Genomic DNA, 24,110 nt, shown 5'->3' with positions numbered 1-24,110 from the left:
AATCTCTGCTATACAGCAAAGTGACTCAGTTATACACATATATGCATTCTTTTATTCGTTCGTTTTAAATATATGAGTCATTGTTTCTTAGAAATTTCATAGTCATCACCACAATCTATTCAAATTATGAGTTCTTTATATATTCAGGATATAAGACCCTGATATTTGATACACTGTGCAACTATTTTCTCTCATCTTCTGGATTATCTTTTTATTTTTTTTTATTTAGGGCACATTGAGGAGCTTGTAGGATCATAGTTCTCCAACCAGGGGTTGAACCTGGGCCCCCAGCAATGGAAGTTTGGACTCTTAACCACTGGATTACCAAGGGATTCCCTATCTTTTTACTTTCTTAATAGTGTTCTTTGGAGCATGAAAGTTTTAAATTTGGATGTAGTTCACTGTATCTATTTTTGCTTTTGTTTCTTACACTTTTGCTATCATATCTAAAAAACCATTGCCTAGCCCAGGATTATAACCTCTATTCTTGAGTCGGTTTTCCATGCTAAATTTAGTTCAGTTGGCCTCTGAAGCCAGAAATTATATAATAGTGAAGATGAAGTACAGTATTTGACATAGCAGGCACTAACTCCAGGACCCAGCATTACTCACTGGTGGGTGGGCACCAGTCCCAGGATCTCCTGGACCCCGATCCTCCCACACACCAGAGGGCAGACACAGGCCCCAAGACTACTGCAGCCCCACAGCCTACCCTGTCAGGACCCAACCAACACATTAGCAGCCCAGCAGCAGTCCTGGGGCCCTACCTCCTGGCCCTGCCTTACAGCAGGCTAGCTCCAGCTTTGGGACACCTTGGGTGCCACAGCCAGTGGTCCTGGGATTCAGGCCCACCCATCAGCAGGCTGACATCAGCTTCAGGACACCAAGGACCCTGTATCCAGAGACCTTGGGACCAGCTACACCCACCAGTGAGCTAGCACTAGCCTGGAATGCCCCCTGAGCCTGGCCCTGCCCACCAGCAGGCTGACAACAGCCCTGGGACCCCCCAGGCCCTGGACTCACTCATTAGCAAGCCAACACAAGCTCTGAGGCACTTTGGACTCCTCAGCCAGCCACTATGGAATTCATCCCCACTCACCAGCAGGCCAGCACCAAACCCAGGAACCCCGCCTCACAGCCTGTCATCTCAGAGCCTGGCTCTGCCCACCAGTGAGCCAGCACTAGCCCCAGGACGCTCTGGGGTTCTGCAGCCAGCTACCTTGTGATCTGGCCCTGCCAACCAGTGGCTGGGAGTCTCCACACAAGGCAGGCCCTGGCAACCAACCTAATTGGGGAGCAGGCCACACCTACCACACTACCCACGATACTCAGCCCACCACAGTAGAAGGACCCACACTGGGGGCACCCCTGAAGCATATAGCTCTGATGACCAGAGGAGTGTGAGATGCTGGGACACACAGGACATCTCCCACAAAAGGGCACTTCTCCAAAGTCAGGAAACATAACCAACCTATCAGATACATAGAAATAAAATCCACAAGTTAGACCAAATGAGACAACAGAGGACTATATTCCAAACTAAGAAACAGAACCACAAAAGAACTAAGTGAAGTAGAGACAGATAATCTACCTGATAAAGAGTTCAAGGTAATGGTAAAGATGATCAAAAACTTGGGAAAAGAATGGATTTACAGAGCAAAATGTTAGAAATTTTTTAACAAATAGAAAAATAGGGAAGAATCAAGCAGAGATGAAGAATACTGTAACTGACATAAAAAATACACTAGGAGGAATCAATAGTTGACGAAGTCATACAGAGGAGATCAACCAGCTAGAAGACAAGAGTGAAAGCGAAACAGAAAAAGAAAGGAAAACAAAAATGAGAATAGTTTAAAAGACCTATGAGAGAACCTCAGGCATTCACATTCTAGGGGTCCCAGAAGGAGAAAAGAGAGAGAAAGGAGCAGAGAACATATTTGAAGACATAATAGCTGAAAACTTGCCCAACCTGGAAGAGGAAATAGACGTCCAAGTCCAGGAAACAAGGAGAGCCCCAAATAGGCCCAACCCAAAGAGGAACACATCAAGACATATAAAATGGCAAAAATTAAAAATAAAGAGAGAATATTAAAAGCAGTCACAGGCTAGCAGCAAGTTTATATAATGAATCTCCCATAGACTATTAGCTGACTTTTCAACAGAAAATCTGCAGACCAGAAGGGAGTGGTAGAGTAAAGTGATGAAGGGAAGAAGTTAAAACCAAGAACCTACCTGGCAAGTTCTCAGTAAAATTAGATAGATCAAGTTTTACAGATAAACAAAAGCTAAAAAAAGTTCATTACCACCAAACCAGCTTTACAAGAAATGCTAAATAAAGGCACTTATGAAAGGAAAAGCCCATTGGTAAAGCCAAATATACAGTGAAGGTATTCAAACAGCCACATATAAAACCAGTTAAAAGACAAAAACCAGAATCGTCTATATCTGTAGTAAGTAGTGAAGGGATACGCAAAACAAAAAGATGTAAAATATAATACCAGAAACAGTACTCAAGGGGGTCTTCCCTGGTGGTCCAGTGGATAAGAATCTTCCTTATAGTGCAGGAAACTTGGGTTTGATCCCTGGTCAGGGAATTACAGATCCCACATGTCACAGAGCAGGTAGGCCTGCATGCCATAACTACATGAGCCCTTGCACCACAACTCGAGAGTCTGTGCACTGCAGTGGAAGATTCCACATGATGCAGTATAGATCTTGTGTGCCTCGACTAAGACCCAAGGCAATCAAATAAATAAATAATTTAAAAAAATAGTACTAATGGGAAAAGGGGAATAAATAGAAGTTTGTTAAAATTCATTTGAAATGAAGAGATCAGCAACTTAAAATAATCATGTGTGTGTGGGGGTATATATGAGTTTGAGCAAGTTCCAGAAGATGGTGAAGGACAGGGAAGCCTGGCATGCTGTAGTCCATGGGGTGGCAAAGAGTCAGACATGACAGAGTGACCAAACAACCAACATATATATATATATATGTATGTATGTATAAACACATGTATGTATATATATACACATATATAAATTTATATATTGCTATATATAAACCTTCCAGTAAGCACAAACTATAATAGATATACACACACAAAAAGAGAAAGGAATCCAAACATAACATTAAAGATAATCATCAAATCACAAGGGAAGAGGACAAAAGAAGAAAGGATCAAAAGCTACAAAAACAATCCCTAAACAATGAACAAAATGGCAATAAGTACATACCTATGAATAATTATTTTACGTATAAATGGACTAAATGCTCCAATCAAAAGACATGAAGTGGATGAATGAGTACAAGAACAAGACCCACATATAGACTGCCAGAAGACTCACTTCAGACCTAAAGAAACACCGACTGAAAGTGAAGGAATGAAAAAGTGTTTCATGCAAATGGAAATCAAAAGAAAGCCGGGGTAACAAAGCCGAGTAGTAAGTTAGTCCTGTATTCAAGTTAAACACATTCATTTAACACACTCATTCAGATCGTATAAGCCATTAGACTCTACTAAAGGCAGATGAAATCATATACGTAACAGAAAGGTTGAAATCTTTACCCTTCTGTTATTAGAATCCATTAAGAAATAAAGTGTACCCAGGTCCAATACACTTGATCTGTCTGGTAGTGATTCCTAAATAAGTTAAGATTTTCATACCTTGTCATTTCCCGTAGTAGTATTCTTACTTGAAAGCAAATAGCTTTAACTTCACACTGTAGATCGGAATGAGTGGACAAAAATTTTAGATGCGGTAATGATTTCTTGCTCACATTAACTTAAACATAATTTTCTAGGTGATCAATGATCCTATCCATGGCCACATTGAATTTCACCCTCTCCTCATGCGAATCATCGACACACCACAATTTCAGCGCCTGCGATACATCAAGCAGTTGGGAGGCGGTTACTATGTTTTTCCAGGAGCTTCACACAATCGATTTGAGCACAGTCTAGGGTAAGAAGCCTCCCTGTTGACTCAGATGGTAAAGCGTCTGCCTGTAATGTGGGAGACCTGGGTTCCATCCCCGGGTTAGGAAGATCCCCTGGAGAAGGAAGTGGCAACCCACTCTAGTATTCTTGCCTGGAAAATTCCATGGATGGAGGAGCCTGGTAGGTTACAGTTCGTGGGGTTGCCAAGAGTCAGACATAAGTGAGCGACTTCACTTTCACTTTAGGGTAAGAAGAATACAATGAGTTAAAAGTTATGTGATTAATTTAAATTTTTTTAAAAAAGTTATGTGAACGTAGTTTCTCCCTCTCTTTCTGAATACCTTGTTGTATAAATTTAATGCCTTTTTCATCTTAACTAAGCACTTACCACACACCATAGCTGTAGCTTTCACAGTTTGAGGTATATCATTGAAACTAGCACAAATTTCTTTTTCCTTCTTCACAATTTCACAGATCTATTCTTATGATAGATCTTAGCAACCTCAGCATAACAATCTTTTTTTATCTTTATTGAGTTGAGAATTTTGACCTTTTTGCTCACTTACAATGGACATGAGTTTGAGTAAACTCCGGGAGTTGGTGATGGACAGGGAAGCCTGGCGTGCTGCAGTCCATGGGGTCACAAAGAGTTGGACACGACTGAGCAACTGAACTGAACTACTCAGTCACAGGAAGCACTTCTAGGCTTCTCTTTGGCACATCTGAATTGCCAGATTTACTACTCTTGCACTTTGGGGCAAAATAAGGGTTACTTGAACATAATCACTATGAAATGTTGATAATCAGCCTGATAATTGTGCTGGCTGCTAAGTGGCTAATGTATGGGATGCTCTGGACAAAAGAGTCATTCATGACCTGGTCATGATGAAACAGAAAAGTATGAGATTTCATCATGCTATTCAGAATGGACTGATTTAAAATTTATTTATGAATTGTGTATTTCTGGAACTTTCCATCTAATATTTTCAGACTATAGGTGACTACTGGTAACTGAAATGAGAAAAATGAAACCAATGATAAGGGAAAACTGCTCTGTTACTTTGGTCTTGTTTATTTGTTTAGAAGCATTTTTAATTAGCCAGAACACAAACATCTACTCAAATCTTTATTCATCAATAAATACTTACTGAAAAATTGTCCAGTTCAGTCACTCAGTCATGTCCCGACTCATTGCGACCCCACAGACTGCAGCACACCAGGCTTCCCTGTCCATCACCAACTCCCGGAGCCTACTCAAACTCACATGCGTCGAGTTGGTGATGCCATCCAACTATCTCATTCTGTGTTGTCCCCTTCTCCTGCCTTCAATCTTTGCCAGCATCAGGGTCTTTTCTAGTGAGTCAGTTGTTCACATCAGGTGGCCAAAGTATTTTTAGAAAAATTGTTAGACCATACCAAACTGATAAGGTAGCAACTGTTTCTATTCTTGTGGAGTTCAGAGTTTAGGGGACAAGAAAGATATTTATTCATTCAGGAAGTACTTTCAGGTGGAAATGCTAAAAGTGTATTTAACATTTGTTGGGCACCATATCTTCAATCTATGTTGTAAACATTATGATGCCAGAAGTTTGCTTTTTAAAAAAATGGGATAAAATAAACAATATAAAATTTACCTTCCTAACTATTTTTAAGTTTACAGTTCAATAATGTTAAATATGTCCACATTATTGGGCAACCAATCTCCAAAACATTTTCATCTTGCAAAATTGAAACTCTGTATCCATTGAATAGCAAGTTCCCATTTCTCTTCTCCCCAGTCCCTCAGTAACCATTATTCTACTTTCTGTTCCGGTGAATTTGACCATGTTATGTACCTCATTACAGTTTCCCAGGTGGCACAGTGGTAAAGAATCCACTTGCCAATGCAGGAGATGCAAGAAACTTGGTTTAGATCCTTGAGTTGGGAAGATTCCCTGAAATACGAAATGGCAACCCACTGCAGTACTTTTTGCCTGGAGAATATCATGGACAGAGGAGCCTGGCGGGCTACAGTCATATGAGTGATTTCATAGAATATTTGTCATTCTGTAATTGGCTTATTTCACTTAGCATAATTTCCCCAAGTCACTCATGATGGAGCGTGTGTCAGAATATCCTTACTTTGCTCAGTTAAAAACTGCTGATAGGTTACCCTAAGTGACAGACACTGGGAAATTTGTATTATGTATGTATAGAATTTGTACTTACAAGTACTTGTTTAATTGGGAATTAACTCTTATCCTAAAGTTGGCCAAAATGGGGTTCTTTTGATATTCCAAAATTAATTTTTTTCATGTGCAGCTAGAAAAAGCCAACTTGATAAAACATCTTTTCAAAATTCTGAACTTAAAGAAACAGAAGTCTTTCTGGGAGTATTTGCGTTTCTTTTCCTGTAATCTTAAAGATATAAAAGTTCTACCTGATCTTCTTAGGCATCCCCCCACCCCTACTGTGTTCTGAGATCTTGGTTTCTGCTACCCGAAAGTTACTCACATGGTATACATTTGGCAAGCAGTCAGATAGACTGGGAAGTCTGTTTGTCTGGCTGTGGCAACTCTCAGTAAAATTTGTTATAAAGGGTCTTTTTCATCTTAACCTTCATTACATCCTCCTATACACCAAAGGACTTTACTCTCTTAGGCTGTTTTGGGAAATAAATTTCTAAATCTTATGAAGGTTGCGTCCTTTGCACTCTCTTGTGGGGATGCCTCTTGCATTTTATTGGTTTGAGTCACTGTTAAGATACTACTTGTCAGTGACCAGACAATGGATCCTTAAAAGTGGAGAAACTTGGTAAATTGGTAAATTTTTTAGAGAGCTTTCATTATAAAGAGCTGTTTTATTGTTACCTATGAAAAAAATTAGAAGACGGATAGTATATAAGACAGCTATGCCATCAGTTTAGAACAGACAAAAATAAACAAATTTGGGAAGGCTTATTTTGTAGTGTCCATTTAGGGTTCCCTGACAGATGCCAATAAAAACATTAGGTTAATTAATGTTAATTAGATTGATTAATAGAGAAAAAAGCTGAGAGGAGAGTGACGAGACTTCTTCCCGAGAAGGTGAAAATTTTAAAGGGATTTGTCCCAACAGGATAAAAATCTTTAGATTTTATTAAGAAATTAGATATTTAAAATGGATGTTAATAGGATTAAAAGAAAGGTTTTGATACAACACTATGTAAGGTTGGATGGGCCATGGGAACCTTCTGTTGGTGCCCAATATAAAGGGCCCCAAACAAATCCATTCTTTTTACCTCAGTTTAGTTTATATATGTCGAGAGTCAGACACGATTGAGCAACTTCACTTTCACTTTTCACTTTCATGCATTGGAGAAGGAAATGGCAACCCACTCCAGTGTTCTTGTCTGGAGAATCCCAGGGACGGGGGAGCCTGGTGGGCTGCCGCCTATGGGGTCGCACAGAGTCGGACACAAATAAAGTGACTTAGCAGCTGCAGCAGCAGCAGCAGTATATATAGTAAATATACTTAAATATATGTTTAAAATATTTATGTATATATTTAGAAGGCTGGAAGAAAATTACACTGAGATACCTGATCAATAATTGTTGGGACAACAGTTAAGCCAGTTAATCAAGTTAAAGGTATTTTTTTAAAAAGACCTGAGTCCCTTAGTTATCCTCCTCCCTGGAGACCCCAGAGCCTTTATATAAAAATAGATAAAATGACCAGAGGATAAAAAGGAAAGTTTCTAGAACCCCTTGTAAGACCATAGATTGTTGATGGTGTACTGCTGCTGCTGCTGCTACGTCACTTTAGTTGTGTCCGACTCTGCGACCCCATAGACGGCAGCCCACCAGGCTTCCCGTCCCTGGGATTCTCCAGGCAAGAACACTGGAGTGGGTTGCCATTTCCTTCTCCAGTGCATGAAAGTGAAAAGTCAAAGTGAAGTCGCTCAGTTGTGTCCGACTCTTAGCGACCCCATGGACTGCAGCCCACCAGGCTCCTCCGTCCATGGGATTTTCTAGGCAAAAGTACTGGAGTGGGGTCCCATTGCCTTCTCCGTGATGGAGGCTAAAGTTAATGGTGTAAGAGTTGGTAGGATTGAGATGACAGTTTATAAAAATAGATGTATTTAAGTGGGTTTAATATAATATGTTTATATCTCTTTTTCCTAACTATATTGTGTATAGACATTATGTCTTCCTGGGGAATGCTTCTCCTGCCTGGTATTATAAGACAGGATATATAAATCCGCCCCTCAGAAAATATTAAATATATAAAAAATTCCAAAACAATTCAATAGGATTACCTGAACTTACACAATATAATGTAAAAATAAGGCCTAATATTCATAAGCTAATAATAATCAAAGTAAAGAAAAGGTAGCTGGGGAAATCAGTCTTTTAATATTATTCAGGCAGCAGACCAATTCTTTGGGGAGTTAAAATCAATTCTCTCTGTCTTGCAAATCTCTACAAATCAGAAATATAAAACAGCCTACAAGGACCAGAAATGTAATACAGGCTGTTACAGAAATGTAATACAGCCTACAAACAAGCTCAGACACGTAGACTCTGAAACAAAAAGAGAAAAAGAGGGCTTTTTACACTCAAACTGCTGAGAAGGGTCCATAACCCATAGTCTGATTCACAGCCTCCTTAGGGATTTATCATGGACAAATATACATCTTAACAGTCGCTCATCTTTCAAACAGAAAAATAAATTTTTCGTTTTTGTTTTGTTCCTTCCTGCTCTGCAGCGTGGGGTATCTAGCAGGACGTCTAGTTCGTGAACTGAGTGAAAAACAACCAGAGCTGCAGATAAGTGAACGAGATATTCTCTGTGTTCAGATTGCTGGTCTTTGTCATGATCTTGGTAAGCAGTTCAAAGAACCAGAGTTCTAGTGTAAAATCACCTGTCACCTCTCTTTGAAATACAACTAAGAGCAATATGAAAGTTGTGTTCTAATTCTTTGAAGAGTTAACATTAATGTAAATTTGCCATTGCTTCTTCCTAGAATGGTTCATAAGCCCAAAGCATTGCTTTCTTTTTTTTTTAAGTCTTTCAATGAGTTTCCCACGTTGCACCCTTCATTGCAGGTTATATGAAAGGACGTTCTAATAGTGGTTTTTCCTTACTACTGTGTGTTGGAATGTTGTAAATTTGATTTTTCCTTTATCTTTGCTGAATAAAATTGCTATTTCCCTTCAGTTACTTTGTGAAATCTATTCTCACACCTAGAATATATAATCTGCTCTAGCAGATTAACAAGAAATTTAGAGAACTCCTTGTGACCTATACTCACAACCTCAGTCTTGGGCCACTTAAATCCAAGTAAAAGAATATCATCTTTCTCCAGAGACAAAGAGAAAAAAGAATGTTCTCTTTTATCATGAGGAGTTTTTTCCTCTCTTCTTGTAATTTTTTCCTATTTACTGGAGTAATTTATGGATATCCCAGGCAGCGAAGTAGTAAAGAATCTGCCTGCTAAAAAAAAAAAAAAAGAATCTGCCTGCTAATGCAGGAGACTCAAGAGACATGGGCTCAATCCCTGGGTCAGGAAGATCCCCTGGAGTAGGAAATGGCAACCCGCTCCAGTTTTCTTGCCTGGAAAATTCCATGGACAGGTGAGCCTGGCTACAGGCCATGGGGTCACAAAGAGTCAGACATTGAGCGCGCGCACACACACACACACACACACATTGAAGGATCCTAAGAGTTTGCATGTGCCCTCGGTGCAGACAAAGGGAGGTTTTTGTGTTTCAGTAGTCAGATAATTAAAGGCATAGGGCTGTCTTTTCAGCACGTTCCCTTGGAGATTTTAGTAGGACCAGTATCAGTCTTCGATCATTAATTTAAGATTCTTGGTATTTTGAGAGGGAGCTTTTGGGAATCTTATACCAATCCCCAGGAGTCTAAACTCTGCAGTAACAAGCCTTTATTTATGTACTGAAACATGCAGAAAAGGCCTGGGGCTGGTCCAAGTGAGCTCCCTCTCCCATCTAGCAAGGAAATGTAGGGGGGGATTTGTTCCCAGGACCCCCTCCGGATACAAAAAAAAAAAACCAAAGCCCAATGCTTATATAAAATTTGTATATAACCTACACATCCTCTCCTGTGTATAGAGAATTAAATCAATTATTCTATAATTAAATCAATTCTAGATTACTGATAATACCAATATGTAAATAACTGCCAGCAAGCTTGGCAAATTCAAGTTTTGCTTTTTGGAACTTCCTGAATTTTTTTTTTCCCCCAAATATTTTCTGTCCAAGGTTGATTGAATCTGTGAATGCAGAGGGCCAAGTTTAACTCCTTCAGAAATTCTGATGATTCCAGATTTGTGCCTCAGCAAAGTTTCATGTTGATAGATGTTGTAGAATGTTAAGGTCACTTATGAATAAGATGAAGTAGTGATCTCCACTTTTGATTGCCCATATCATCAATAAAAACAAAGATAAGCCCTGATATGTGTCTAAAAGTATATACATTATAAAATTTACATAAAAAGGGATTAAAGGCTCAGAGTACTAAAGTTCTAATGATTTCCTGACCCTAGTAGATTGTCTTAAAACTGCTTTTCTAACACTACCAATATAGTAATCTAAAGAAGCCAAAAGTTTTTGTCATTAACATTCCTTTATTTACACAAAACTGTCCTTTCATTATGTAAACTCCAGTGACTCAGAGACCCCTCAGTGGAGAATTTACATTCTTGTATTGTTCTGCTTCTTGTTCTCTTGTTTTAGAAAATAGGAAGGAACAATTTGTTCCTTTTTTGTGATTATAAATTATTAATTTCCATTGATATTCACATTTAACTAAAAAAATTTCCTTTCCACCAATTTACAGTGTTCTGTTCTAAGGCAGCTTTTGTTTTTAAGGTCATGGGCCATTTTCTCATATGTTTGATGGAAGATTTATTCCACTTGCTCGACCAGAGATAAAATGGACGGTATGTATCCATATATTCAATATTTAGTAAAATAAAGACTAAGCAGTGACTACTGTGTTATAGTATAATTCCTGTTACAGTTTTTCAGGGTGTTGTTTTCATTTGATCCTCACAGCAGTCTCTAAGGAGGAAATCATTATCTCCATTTTTGTAAGTGTAAAGGAACTCGAAACCCAGAGGTGTACTGATGCACCAAAAATCACAAAGCCTGTGAAATGATAGAGCCAGCACTAGAAAACCAGCAGCTAATTTAATGCTCTTTCTACTCTGTCATACTAGTATAAAATAAAAAATCAAAGGCTGACTCTGGCTTTGATTCATTTTGTGTGACCATAAAGTAAGTTCTATACTAAGTTCTTTGTATAATTACAGATTTGCAGGTAGCTAACCCATTTTTCTGGAATCAGTTTTTGAGAAGTAAAGGTAGGTCATCTTCCATTTTTGGCTGCACTATATTTGAAGCAGAAGATGATATCACTACATCCTGAACACTTCATTACATGTCAACCACTATTTATTCTCTCATTTTTAGAAAGGTATAATTCATCTTAAATATGTTGTCCAGATCATCATTGTATAGTTCAGTGAGTATTGACAAGTGTATTCATCCATGCAGCCACTACTCAAGTTGAGATGTGCAATATTTTCATCTTCCTGGAGAATTCCTGTGTGACTCTTTCTAGTCAGGTCCTACCCTCCCCATCATCATCACCTTCTAACTTTTATAAACAGATTCATTTTGCCTGTTTCTAGACTTGATAAAAGTAGAATCCTGTAATAGGTACTGTTTTGTCCTGTTTGTATTCATATTGTTTGTCCCTGAGGTAATAGCCCATTGTATGAATAAGTCACTATTTGTTTATCTTTTCTCCTTTTGTAGAATTTGGGTTGTTTTCAGTTTGGGGCTATTACAAATATAAGGATGTTGTACATGTTACTATACACAATTTTTGTGGAAAATATTTTCATTTGTCTTAGTTTCATTTCTCCTTACCTAGTAGTAGAATTGCTGGGTCATCAAGTAGATGCATATTTTAACTTTATAAGAAATTACCAGACCTTCCCCATTTTACACTCTGCCAGCAATATGAGAGTACCTGTTCTTCCATGGCCTTACCAACATTTAGATTTTTGGTTATTCTTTCTATTGAGTGTGAAATAGTCTTTTGTGGGATTTTCCCTTTTTTATTTGGCATTCTCTTTGTGTGTTAACTTCCCATTTCCTGTACTTTGTCACTGATAAATCATCTTTTGTAAAGAGATTTTCCATTTACCCATTAGAAAAAATTGAATATTTACCTTTTAGTTATCAATTTGAATAAATACATATATATAGTCAGATACATGTATTATGGATATTTTTTCTCTGACTTACCAATTACCAATTTATTTCTTTAAGATTTTTTTTTAATGTGGACCACTTTTAAAGTCTTTATTGAATTTTTTATAATATTGCTTCCATTTCATGGATTTTTTGTTTGTTTGTTTTCTGTTTTTTGGCCACAAGACCTGTGGGATTTTAGCTCTCTGATGAGGGATTGAGCTCACACACCTTGCACTGGAAGGCAGTCTTAACCACTGTACTGCCAGGAAAGTCTTAGTTCATTTCTTGAACAAAGGTGGCTTTTCAGAAAGAAAATTTAAAATTTTGATGAAGTATTCTGCTTCTTTCACCTAGTAAAAAGAATAGATTCTTTCCAGTTCTCCTGCCCTAGGGCCTCCCTCAGGCTAAAAGCCATAAAAGAACTGGAATGTTGCCCACAACAAAGAAGAACTAGAAGGTTTCTCTTCCAAGTGTTTAGTTCTCTCTAACATCTGCCTGCTTTTGGTGGTAATCCAATACCTTCAGGAAGTTCAGTTCGGTTCCATTTAGTCGCTCAGTCTTGTTGCACTCTTTGCAACCCCATGGACTGCGCCAGGCCTCCCTGTCCATCACCAACTCCCGGAGTTTACTCAAACTCATGTCCGTTGAGTCGGTGATGCCATCCAACCATCTCATCCTCTGTCGTTCCCTTCTTCTCCGGCCTTCAAACTTTCCCAGCATCAGGGTCTTTTCAAATGAGTCAGCTCTTCACATCAGGTGGCCAAAGTATTGGAGTTTTAGCTTCAGCATCAGTCCTTCCAATGAATATTCAGGACTGATCTCCTTTAGGATGGACTGGTTGGATTTCCTTTCAGTCCAAGGGACTCTAAAGAGTCTTCTCTAACACCACAGTTCAAAAGCATCAGTTCTTTGGGGCTCAGCTTTCTTTATAGTCAAACTTGTTGCAGGAAGGGGGACCCCTTCCAAGGCCGAAACTGGGCTCTTGTCTAACACTCGGGAATGAGTTGCCCGAGGAGACACATGTGCTGGTAAAGCAAGAGATTTTATTGGGAAAGGGCACCGGGGTGGAGAGCAGTAGGGTAAGGGAGAACAGCTCTTAGCAAAGATCTGTCCTATCACAGTTCTTAGAAAAGCAGAGGCCCTCCAGGGGGCCATTTGTTCTTTGTAACAATTACAAATGACTGACCAGAGACTGTGAGTAAAATGAGTCTATAGTTTGAGATTCCAGCCCAGATTTTAACTTCAGATCTCTGGAACATCCCGACACCTTTTTTTTTTTTTTTGCTTCCAAGTTTGGAATTACCCCTTTTCACCACTAGATGGAAATGCTAATAGAACTTGTAGCTTCACAAATTCCAAAGCTGATGATACTATAGAACTAAATTTTATAGTAATATTCATTAAAATGGTATTCTACTGGGAATTTCCTGGCAGTCCAGTGGTTAGGGTTTGGCGCTTGCACTGCAAGGGCCTATGTTTGATCTCTGGTCAGGTAACTAAGATTCTGCAAACCATGAAGCTCACCAAAAACAAACAAACAAAAAGGTGTTCTATCCTTAAAATCTGGTAGTATTCAGCTGTGCTCTATAATACATACGTATTATAAATCTTATATCTCATTAAATATATTTATCAAATAATGATGCACCTGGATTATAAGGTTTTGTAGACTGGTAAAATATAGACAAATTTGACAGATATTTTTTAAATATCTGGAGGACTGTAGTTGAAAACTAGGTCATTAACGTGCATTAGAACTTTATCTCTGAATTACCAGGGAGCCAAGAGTAATTTGAATAATCAGGGGTCCCTGATGGACTAGAGTCTGTAACAAACCATACTGCTGCCTTTTCCTAGCATGAACAGGGCTCAGTTATGATGTTTGAGCACCTCATCAATTCTAACGGACTCCAAGATGTCATGAAATACTATGGTCTCATCCCTGAAGAAGATATTTTGTTTATCAAGGAACAAATTACAGGACCACCTGAATCACCCATCAAAGATGCTTCAAAGGTAAATTTGTGTACAACCTAATTTAAACCGACTGGTTCTTTTCATCTCGTCTTCTCTTGGTTCCTTCAGATTTGTATTTGAAGGGGTGACATTTTGCTATTTTAGGAGACTAAATGATAAAATATGTGATACATTTCTACTGTTTAGTGCAAAAAATAAAAGGCTTATATAGTTCTTCCAGCTCTTAACTGAGTTCTTCAGAAGTTATCCCCCAAATTAAAATACACATATTAATATTTTTAATGAATATGTATGCAGAATTTTATATAGAAGCCTAAAGTAACTTAGTTCTGAAAGTATGTGTCTTATTTACCCATTAAAATTAATGTTTGGATTATTTAGATATGTGAAGACCTAGAAAAAAAAGTTGAATTAGTTCAGAGGGAAGTATGATTTGTTTCCTTTTTGATCTTTTTTCTTTTAATTAGGAAAAAGAATTTCCCTTAGTGTTTTTTAGTCTTTTTTTCCTTAAAACACACAAATCTACTTGTAAGGTATAAGATAAATAGGAGGATTTTACAGCAAATATCCTATCTCCAAAAAACAGAGTTCCTAGGAATTCCCTGGTGATCCAGTGGCTGGGACTCTGGCGCTTTCACTGCCGAGGGCCCAGGTTCCATCCCTGGTTGGGGAACTAGGATCCCCAGGATCACTCAGCGCAGCCAGAAAAAAAACACAGAGCTCCAAGAATTTTCACTCCTGAATTTAAGCATTCGAATATAAGAAACATTCTTACTAGTTTATAAATAGATCTTAATATTTTAAAAAATCTTTTAAACCAAGAAAACAAGAAAGCTTGTTGGTTATCTAAGTGTAATAGAATTAGGATCCTTCCAAAGGCACTAGGTTTAGTATTAACAGGATATCATATTTTAGCATTTCTAGCATTTCTTTCCCTTTTCTACTAATTTGGGAATTAAGTGAAGGAAAAAAGAGTAGAACCTTCTCACTTACCTAACATTCGCATTCAAATATCTGTTTATAATTTTCGGGTTAATACACTTGCTTTGCTTATAAATAGATTTATCTCCTGTTCTATAACTTTCAGTGGGTTTTCTTCTCTTCCAGTGGCTCTATAAAGGGCGTCCTAAAGAAAAAAGCTTCCTTTATGAGATAGTGGCCAATAAAAGAAATGGCATTGATGTGGACAAATGGGATTATTTTGCCAGGTATGCACTGAACACTTCAGAAAAATTGATTAGAAATCTTGTATACTTTAAATAGATACAATTTTTATTTAAGTAAATAAGCAAGCAAAATAAAACCCTTATATAAATTTAGTATTGATATTTAAGGTATGGTTTCCTTTGCTGAAAAATTTCATCTCTCTGCTTGGGAATCTCTCCAGGGACTGCCATCATCTTGGAATCCAAAATAGCTTTGATTACAAGCGCTTTCTTAAGTTTGCCCGTGTCTGTGAAGTAGATAATATGAAGCATATTTGTACTAGAGAAAAGGTAAGCTATGTCAGAGGACAATAAGGAAGGTGTGATTCTTAGCTTGAAGTCTAGAAATACCCTTTCAGTAAATTGGAAAAATCACTACCTGGTAAATTATCTATCTCTTTACTTCGTGCTTAGCATTTGTAAGTATTTTAAAGCTCTTTTCACTTCTCCTGTATGGTCTACTGTCTACAGTAGACATTTACTGAGTCTTGTTCTCAGCACTGTTTAACGTGCTTTAGAGGATTAACTCAATCTTCACAATCCTGTAAGATAGAAACTGTTATTTTCCCATTTAACAGATAAGCAAATTGAAGCACAAAGAAGGCATACAGTTAATGGCAGAACTGGAGTTTCAATCCAGGAAGTTTGGCTTGAGTCTTATCCTTAATCACTGTATTGTATGTTTCATAGTAGTTATAATCCTATAATCATTAATTCCCTGCTAGGTTAGTCATATAACCAAAGAATAGAACAGTGCTATACTATACAAAGTCTTTCTTTTCAGAATGAAGATTAGAAGAAGAATACCTAACTTCTAGAATTATTGGGAAATTTAAAAAATATATTTAAGATGCCTCAAACAGAATGCATCGCAGAGTTAAGATGCTCAGTAGATTTTGGTTTACTAAGAATAAAAGTTGCAGATAAGTAGTATTATGAGTCTTCCTTGCTCTTTCTTGGGAGTCTTAGGGGTTTTGATGAATTTTACCTGTGTCCAGTCTTCTTTTATGCCACCATCCCTTTTTCCTGACTTATATGCTGTCTACTAACAAGGGAACCTAATCTGATCCTACCTTAATGTTTGTTTCACCTCTTTCTGCAGGAGGTTGGAAACCTGTATGACATGTTCCACACACGCAACTGTTTGCACCGCAGAGCTTATCAACACAAAGTTGGCAACATCATTGATACAATGTAAGAAATTTGATTGTTATTTTCCTATAAAATTTTCCATGATTTTTACTAGAGTATCATACTTGGGTCAAGTTGAGATTTCTAAATAAATTCAAGTAAAGTTTAAGTGAACAAATCTAAAATGGTTCCCTTAAACAAAACAAAAACTAGCATAAAGTGAATTTAGAGGTGAGTGTTAAAGAGGATAGACTCAAGCAGAAGAGGGGGTTTAGGCTAGATAGGAAGAGGCTACCCTGGGATGGCTTAGATCTCCACACAGGTAGTCACTTAGGTACCAGATATTAATCATCGAGGTGAGAAATGAGATATGGATAATTGACACTCTGAAATTAATGACAAAAATGAATTTTGAAGATTAATGTCTCTCCCTACCCTGTCAATTATCAACATTAGTAGAAAACAGTAAAACCTACAGGAATTTCGGGCTTTCCTCGTAGCTCAGTCAGTGAAGAGTCTGCCTGCAATGCAAGATATCCAGATTCGATTCCTGGGTCAGGACGATCCCCTAGAGAAGGAAATCGCAACCCACTCCGGTATTCTTGCCTGGAGAATCCCATGGACAGAGGAGCCTGGCGGGTAACAGTCCGTGGGGTTGCAAGAGTCAGACACATCTGAGTGACTAAACCACCACCACAGAAATTTTACTTCTCCCTGATCCAGTCAGAACCAAAGCAGAAAAGTACAACTAGGTCCCTAAGTGACTCAGAGACCTCATGAGGAATTTCCAAAAGTGGGGTATGAGTCAAGTTAATTCTGTGGCCCTAAAATAGTTTTAAATGAATCTCTTTTAAGCTTTTACTGTTAATGTTTACATTTGTGTTGAGAAAATTTACTTTCTGCTTTTTTCTTCATCCTTTGTCATGAGCAGACTAGTTAGAATCCTTTCTCCTATTTGTATGGCTGTTACTTTGGTAAGCGGAGAAGGCTAAGAGTTTTTTTTTGTTTGTTTGTTTTCAATGCAGAGACTCAGAGAGATCTAGGAACAGTCTGGTACTGCTTCTTCCTAACTTGATTAAATGAAAATTACTCAATTTCTATGTCTATATAATATAGGTTGATTACACCTGTGTTACTGATAGAAAGATTAAATATGATGATGTATCTAAAGCTTTGTAGTAATGCCTAGAGCACAGTAAATATTACAGTCCACAAATTATCGTGGACTTACTTAGCATGGTTGAGATGCAATTGTCTTTTTTTGGTTTGTTTTAATTGTAAGTTGCAGGTGTACAATATAGTGATTCACAATTTTTAAAGATTATATTCATAGCTATTATAAAATATTGACTACATTCCCCATTGTACGGTGTATCTTTGTAGCTTATTTTATACCTAGTAGTTTATACCTCATACTCCCTCACCTGCCCCCGTCCCTCTGCCTACTGATCACCACTAGTTTGTTCTCTATAAGTCTGAAAAGCAGTTGCCTTTAGAACATTGTATCTCAAGATTTTGTTTCTTAAAAGTAGAGAGGTTTCCTAAATGTTAAGTAAAGCATAAAGCAAATATTCAATTTCCTCATAAACATAAACCTTTATAAAATGATCTTTAGGATTACAGATGCCTTCCTCAAAGCAGACGATCACATAGAGATAACAGGTTCTGCAGGAAGAAAGTATCGCATTTCTACAGCAATTGATGACATGGAAGCCTTCACTAAGCTGACAGGTAAGAAGTAGAAGGTAACATAGGTGGTCCATCTCAGAAACCGTGTAAACTTTCCCTGGATTGCAGATGGGTTATTTTCCAAACATTCCAGTGTATTTAGCTTCTGAAGTGATTGTATACTACTGGATTTGAGTTTTATCTCTGCTTTGTACTAACAAGATAACCTTGATAAAGTTATTTAACCTCTCTGAACCTTGTTTCCTCATCTATAAAGTGGGAGTAATGATACCTAGCATGTAGTTTAGTTGTGATGCTGCAGTGAAGCATATAGCACTTGGAATAGTACTTGGCACACAAGTGCTGTGCTGTGCTTAGTCGCTCAGTCTTGTCGGACTCTTTGTGGCCCCGTGGACTGTAGCCTGCCAGGCTCCTCTGTCCATGGGGATTCTCCAGGCAAGAATACTGGAGTGGGTTGCCATGCCCTCTTCCAGAGGATCTTCCCAATCCAGGGGTTAAACCCAGGTCTCCGACATTACAGGCAGATTCTTTACTGACTGAGCCACCAGGGAAGTCCAAGAATACTGGAGTGGGTAGCCTATCCCTTCTCCAGGGGATCTTCCTGACCCAGGAATCTAACTGGGGTCTCCTGCATTGCAGGTAGATTCTTTACCAGCTGAACTACCAGGGTAACCTAAGTGCTCAATATTAATTATTTTTAACTTCGAATACAATTTGGCTTCCCTGGTGGCTTAGTTGGTAAAGAATCCTCCTGCAATGTGGGAGATACGGGTTTGATCCCTGGGTTGGGAAGATCCCCTGGAGAAGGGACCAGCTCTACCCACTCCTGTATTCTGGCCTGCAGAATTCCATGGTCTGTATAGTCCATGGGGTTGCAAAGAGTGGGACATGACTTACACTTTTAATTACACTTTCATAAAACCAGACCAATACCAAAAAGCTGACTTGCTCATTTAACATAATTTTTGTTGCAAAACAGGATGCCAAAGACATTTCTGTGCACTTCAGCAGAAACAAACAACTTAGGGTGGGAAGGAAGAGGGGTGAGGTGTCATAACTGATTCTTTAATGTGGGAAAGTTTAAGATCAGTAAAGCAAAAGATGTAAACCAAAAAGTATATACCAGTTAAGAGTTCTTAGTTGCAAATCCTGAAACTGACTCTGCTTAACTAAAAACAAAGTGATAGAATCAGTGAGAAGGCTGGAGTTTCTGAAACGAGAGAATGGCAGAAGCTGAGTGGCCTCACACACAAGATCAGCTTCCTGTTGCATCACTGCTAAATTTTTTTTATACAGGTGTAAGCAGTGGCACCCCACTCCAGTACTCTTGCCTGGAAAATCCCATGAACGGAGGAGCCTGGTAGGCTGGAGTCCATGGGGTTGCTAAGAGTCGGACACGACTGAGTGACTTCACTTTGACTTTTCACTTTCATGCATTGGAGAAGGAAATGGCAACCCACTCCAGTATTCTTGCCTAGAGAATCCCAGGGATGGGGGAGCCTGGTGGGCTGCCATCTATGCGGTCGGACATGACTGAAGCGACTTAGCAGCAGCAGCAGGCAGTTAATATATGGGCTTTCTTGGTAGCTCACATGGTAAAGGCTCTGTCTGCAATGCAGGAGACCTGGGTTCAATCCCTAGGTTGGGAAGATACCCTCAAAAAGGGAATGGCTACCCACTCCAGTATTCTTGCCTGGAGAATTCCGTGGACAGAGGAGCCTAGTGGGCTACAGTCCATGGGATGGAAAAGAGTCAGACACCACTGAGCAACTAACACTTTCACCTTCAGGCAATTAATAGAGTCCCCATTACACTTGTAACTTTTTAGGCACTTTCCATTCATACCTAAACTACAGGTTAGAAGGGAAATGGTGATTCTATGTATCAAATGTTTATATACTGAGAACACTGTGTCCATCAAATATTTGCAGTTTATAATGTGACAAGTGAGTTTACTTTTTTCTTGTTAATTCATCTGGGTTGGATTGATGACAAAGTTACTTATAGGGGATAATGTATTTGCCCTGAAACTTGTTGGCCCTTGTGTGGTGCTTGGTTTCAGTGCAGGTATGGAGGCATTTGATGAGCTCCTGTCAATTAATGTTCCTTGGAGTCAGGAGCTCTCTGGAGTCAGGGTTTGGACTTAAGCCTCCTGCTTCCAGTTATCGGTCTTATTTTTACAGTAGTTTCATAGCTTCTCCTTCTATACAGCACCATTGATAAAACATCTACGTTAAAGATGAAAAGTTTCTCTACTGTGAGGGTCACCCAGAGAGGTTCACAGCGTTATATGGAGAAGAGAAGAGGGAGGAGGGAGTTAGAGGTGACCCGAATGAGATGAGGTGGAATCAATAGAGGAGAGAGTGGGCTATCCAGTAATCTCTTCCTTATGTGCAGTCCACAACTGGACTGCTCAGAGTTGTTCACGGAGTTATACAGAGAAGAGAAGAAGGAGGAAGGTGACAGAGGTGGCCAGGAGGATAAAAGGGGGAATGAAAAGGAGGGAGACGGATCCAGCCAGTAATCAATTCCCTAAGTGTTCTCCACTGTCTGGAACACACAGAAATTCACAGAGTTGGGTAGAGTAGAGAGGGGTTAGGGAGGAGACACAGGCGACCTGGTGGAGAAAAAGGAGAGTCCAAAGGGAGAGAGAGCAGTTAAGCCAGTAATCTCGCTCCCTAGTGATAAAGGGGTACTGAAGATTGGGTTCTTAAAGGTACAAAATTGGTAACAAATACATAAAAGCAAAAATTAAAAATCTAGAGTAGAGTTTGGAATTTCAAAAATATGATGTTAAAGAAAAGAAGAAGGAAAAGAAAGAGAGAAAAAACAAACAAAAACAAACAAGGTCGTGAAAATTATAAAGAAAATATAGGTACAAAATTGATAACTAATACCAAAAAGCAAAAGTTAAAAATCTAGAGTAGAGTTTGGAATTTCAAAAATACAATGTTAAAAAAAGAAGAAGAGAAAGAAAAAAAACCAAAGAAGAACAAACAAATTCGCATAAATTATAAAGAAAATACAGGTATAAAATTGATAACAAATACCAAAAAGCATAAATTAAAAATCTAGAGTAGAGTTTGGAATTTCAGATATACAATGTTATTTAAAAGAAGAAGAGAAAGAAACAGAGAAAAAGAAAAAGAAAATAAAAAAGGGTCATAGGAATTGTAAAAAAAAAAAAAAAACAACTATAGGTACAAAATTGATAACAAATACCAAAAAGCTAAAATTAAAAATCTAGAGTAGAGTTTGGAATTTCAAAAATACAATGTTAAAGAAAAGAAGGGAAAAAAAAGGTCAAAAAAATTATAAAAAATATATATATGAAGTTTGCTTTAAAAAAAATGGGGTCTTCTTTTTTTTTTGCAAAGTCATCAGTTATAAAAGTGAAAATTAAAGGAATAATAGAAGACTTAAAAAAAATTTTTTTTAATTAAAAAATAAAAAAAGAATGATCATAAAAATAGTAAAAATATATCTAGGACTTTCTCTGGTTTTGTTGTGAGTATTGCGGGTTCAGTTCATTTTTGGCTAGTTCCTTGGTCTGACTTATATTCTCAAGATCTACAGGCCCCTTCCTGTGTAGCTGGTACTAACCACAGGGTTTTAATCTATTGCCTGTAGCTTCTAAGGCGGTTCCCTCTGTTATAGCTTCCTCTGTTTGCTGGTCTCTTCAGTGTCTGGTTTCCACCCTGAGCCAAAGGGGACGGTGGAGGACACTTTTTTTTTTTTTTTTTTAGGCTCACTTAGTTGCGCTGAGGGGAGGTAGGGAGGGATGCTGCAAACAAATAACACTGGTGTGTGCTCACAGTGCCTCAGCCACACTGGGTCTGCCCCCTGTTCACAGCGTGTGTAGCCTCCCTGCCCACGCTGCTCAGGCTCTAGGTTGCTCCAATGGGAACCATCCGTGGCCGGCCCTGGGCTGCCTGCACTTCCAGGTCCAAGCCGCTCAGGTTCAGGCACTTGGGTAGTCCTCAGAGGTGCAGACTGTCGGTTGGGCCTGCATTTTGTGCCCTTCCCAGATCCGAGCAGCTCAGGTGATGAGGTGTTTGGCGCGCGGGATTGCTGTGACTTACCGCCTCCTGCCGCTCGGTTATCTAGGTGTGCACCGGCACACCTTCTCAGGCAGATATTGACCGTCCAGACCCCCAAGAAGTTTTAGTTAGCAAAGGAGCCTGCTTACAGTTTTACAGATGATGTCTCTCTGGGGCTGCGATTGTCCCCTTCCAGCTCTGGCTGCCTATCACTGGAGGGGTATGGTCTGCCCCCGGCTATCTCTGTTCAGTCCTTTGTTCTGTGCGCGGGCCTGGTGGTGTCATAGGTTAGGGCTGGCTTTTTGCGTGGTAGATATCCCACAGTCTGGTTTGCTAGCCCAAATTATTTCACTCAGATAGCGCTCGGGGTATTCAGGCCAGATCCTTGCGATGCAGCCCGCGCCGCGCCTCCCTGCCCAGCCCCCGCTTGCTAATGGCGGATGCAGGCGTCTGCGCTGCTTCTCCGCTGGGGGAGTTACCATAGGGCTCAAAATGTGCGGGTTTTAATTGTTTATTTATTTTTCCTCCCTGTTATGTTGCCCTCTGTGCTTCCAAGTCTCGGCACAGATTCGGCAGTGAGAAGGTTTCCTGGTGTTTGGAAACTTCTCTCTTTTAAGACTCCCTTCCCTGGACGGAACTCTGTCCCTCCCTCTACTGTCTCTTTTTTTGTCTTTTATATTTTTTCCTACCTCCTTTCGAAGACTTGGGTTGCTTTTCTGGGTGCCTGATGTCTTCTGCCAGCATTCAGAAGTTGTTTTGTGGAATTTACTCAGTGTTTAAATGTTCTTTTGATGAATTTGTGGGGGAGAAAGTGTTCTCCCCATCCTACTCCTCCGCCATCTTAGCTCTTCCCCCCTCAGAACAGCATTTTCTTTTATGTTTTCCTCTAAGAGACTGTCCTGACATTGACTTCATTCTGTTGCTGCTGCTAAGTCGCTTCAGTCGTTTCTGACTCTTTGCGACCCCATAGACCACAGCCCACCAGGCTCCCCCGTCCCTGGGATTCTCCAGGCAAGAACACTGGAGTGGGTTGCCATTTCCTTCTCCAGTGCATGAAAGTGAAAAGTGAAAGTGAAGCCGCTCAGTCGTGTCCAACTCTTAGCGACCCCATGGACTGCAGCCTACCAGGCTCCTCCCTCCGTGGGATTTTCCAGGCAAGAGTATTGGAGTGGGGTGCCATTGCCTTCTCTGTGGCTGGAAATGGAAAAAGAGATTATAAGAGAATTTAAGCAACCTACAGATAGTTATTTTTAAACTTTTACTCATACTGAAGCAAATGATGCTGTATTTTAAAAAATCATCTTCAGTCTTCCTCAGAGACCAATCCTAACCATTTATCCTATAACAGTATGTTACATTTAAATTATCTTTCCAGTTAAAAACAAAAATGAATTTTGGACTTTATACACTTTTGGGTTAACTGACAAACTGTCAAATATCATACATCTTAATGAGGTCATAACTCCACGTGTCTGTACATAGCTCTTGCTCACCATGAATGAACATGCCGACTAGAACACTGAAACTGGCTTTTACCCTGTTCAGTGAGATGAGTTCACTGTTCACTTGCTTGGATGTTGTCACAATGCCAAAAATCCCAGAAAAGAAATTAGGTCACGTTTTTATGCTTTAACTGTCAGAATATAGAAGAATAAGCATACTGCCTTTCCACTTTCGTCATTTGAGCCAGAAATCATCTTACTTTTCTTGCATGTTATTCTGAGCAGTCATATGATCCTTATTGTCCTTAATAATAACACGACCTTGAAGGAATAGGATCCCATGAGCCCTCCTTTTTTTGGTTGCAATTCCAAAAGCAACTCATCTTTATTTTGAAAATCTTCACTTCTTATTTTTAATTTTTTTAGAATTTTTTTCATGT

The 24,110-nt window shown here is 39.0% G+C and overlaps 1 protein-coding gene across 5 annotated transcripts in view; it reads left to right on the top strand.

Moving 5' to 3' along the window:
* Positions 1–24,110, top strand: part of SAMHD1 (SAM and HD domain containing deoxynucleoside triphosphate triphosphohydrolase 1) — a 67,436-nt gene that overhangs the window by 14,053 nt on the left and 29,273 nt on the right. For all 5 annotated transcript variants that reach the window (XM_061437491.1, XM_061437490.1, XM_061437492.1 and 2 more), the window contains exons 4-11: positions 3,805–3,965; positions 8,667–8,782; positions 10,792–10,862; positions 14,044–14,202; positions 15,271–15,371; positions 15,551–15,659; positions 16,471–16,562; positions 18,115–18,230. In XM_061437491.1, coding sequence (XP_061293475.1) covers positions 3,805–3,965; positions 8,667–8,782; positions 10,792–10,862; positions 14,044–14,202; positions 15,271–15,371; positions 15,551–15,659; positions 16,471–16,562; positions 18,115–18,230 — 925 coding nt within the window. The remainder of the gene's footprint in view (positions 1–3,804; positions 3,966–8,666; positions 8,783–10,791; positions 10,863–14,043; positions 14,203–15,270; positions 15,372–15,550; positions 15,660–16,470; positions 16,563–18,114; positions 18,231–24,110) is intronic.

The sequence above is a fragment of the Bos javanicus genome, chromosome 13 (genome assembly GCF_032452875.1).
Source record: "Bos javanicus breed banteng chromosome 13, ARS-OSU_banteng_1.0, whole genome shotgun sequence".
Lineage (NCBI taxonomy): Eukaryota > Metazoa > Chordata > Mammalia > Artiodactyla > Bovidae > Bos > Bos javanicus.
Note: the sequence above shows the minus strand (reverse complement) of the source record. Positions and strands in the feature narration are given on the sequence as shown.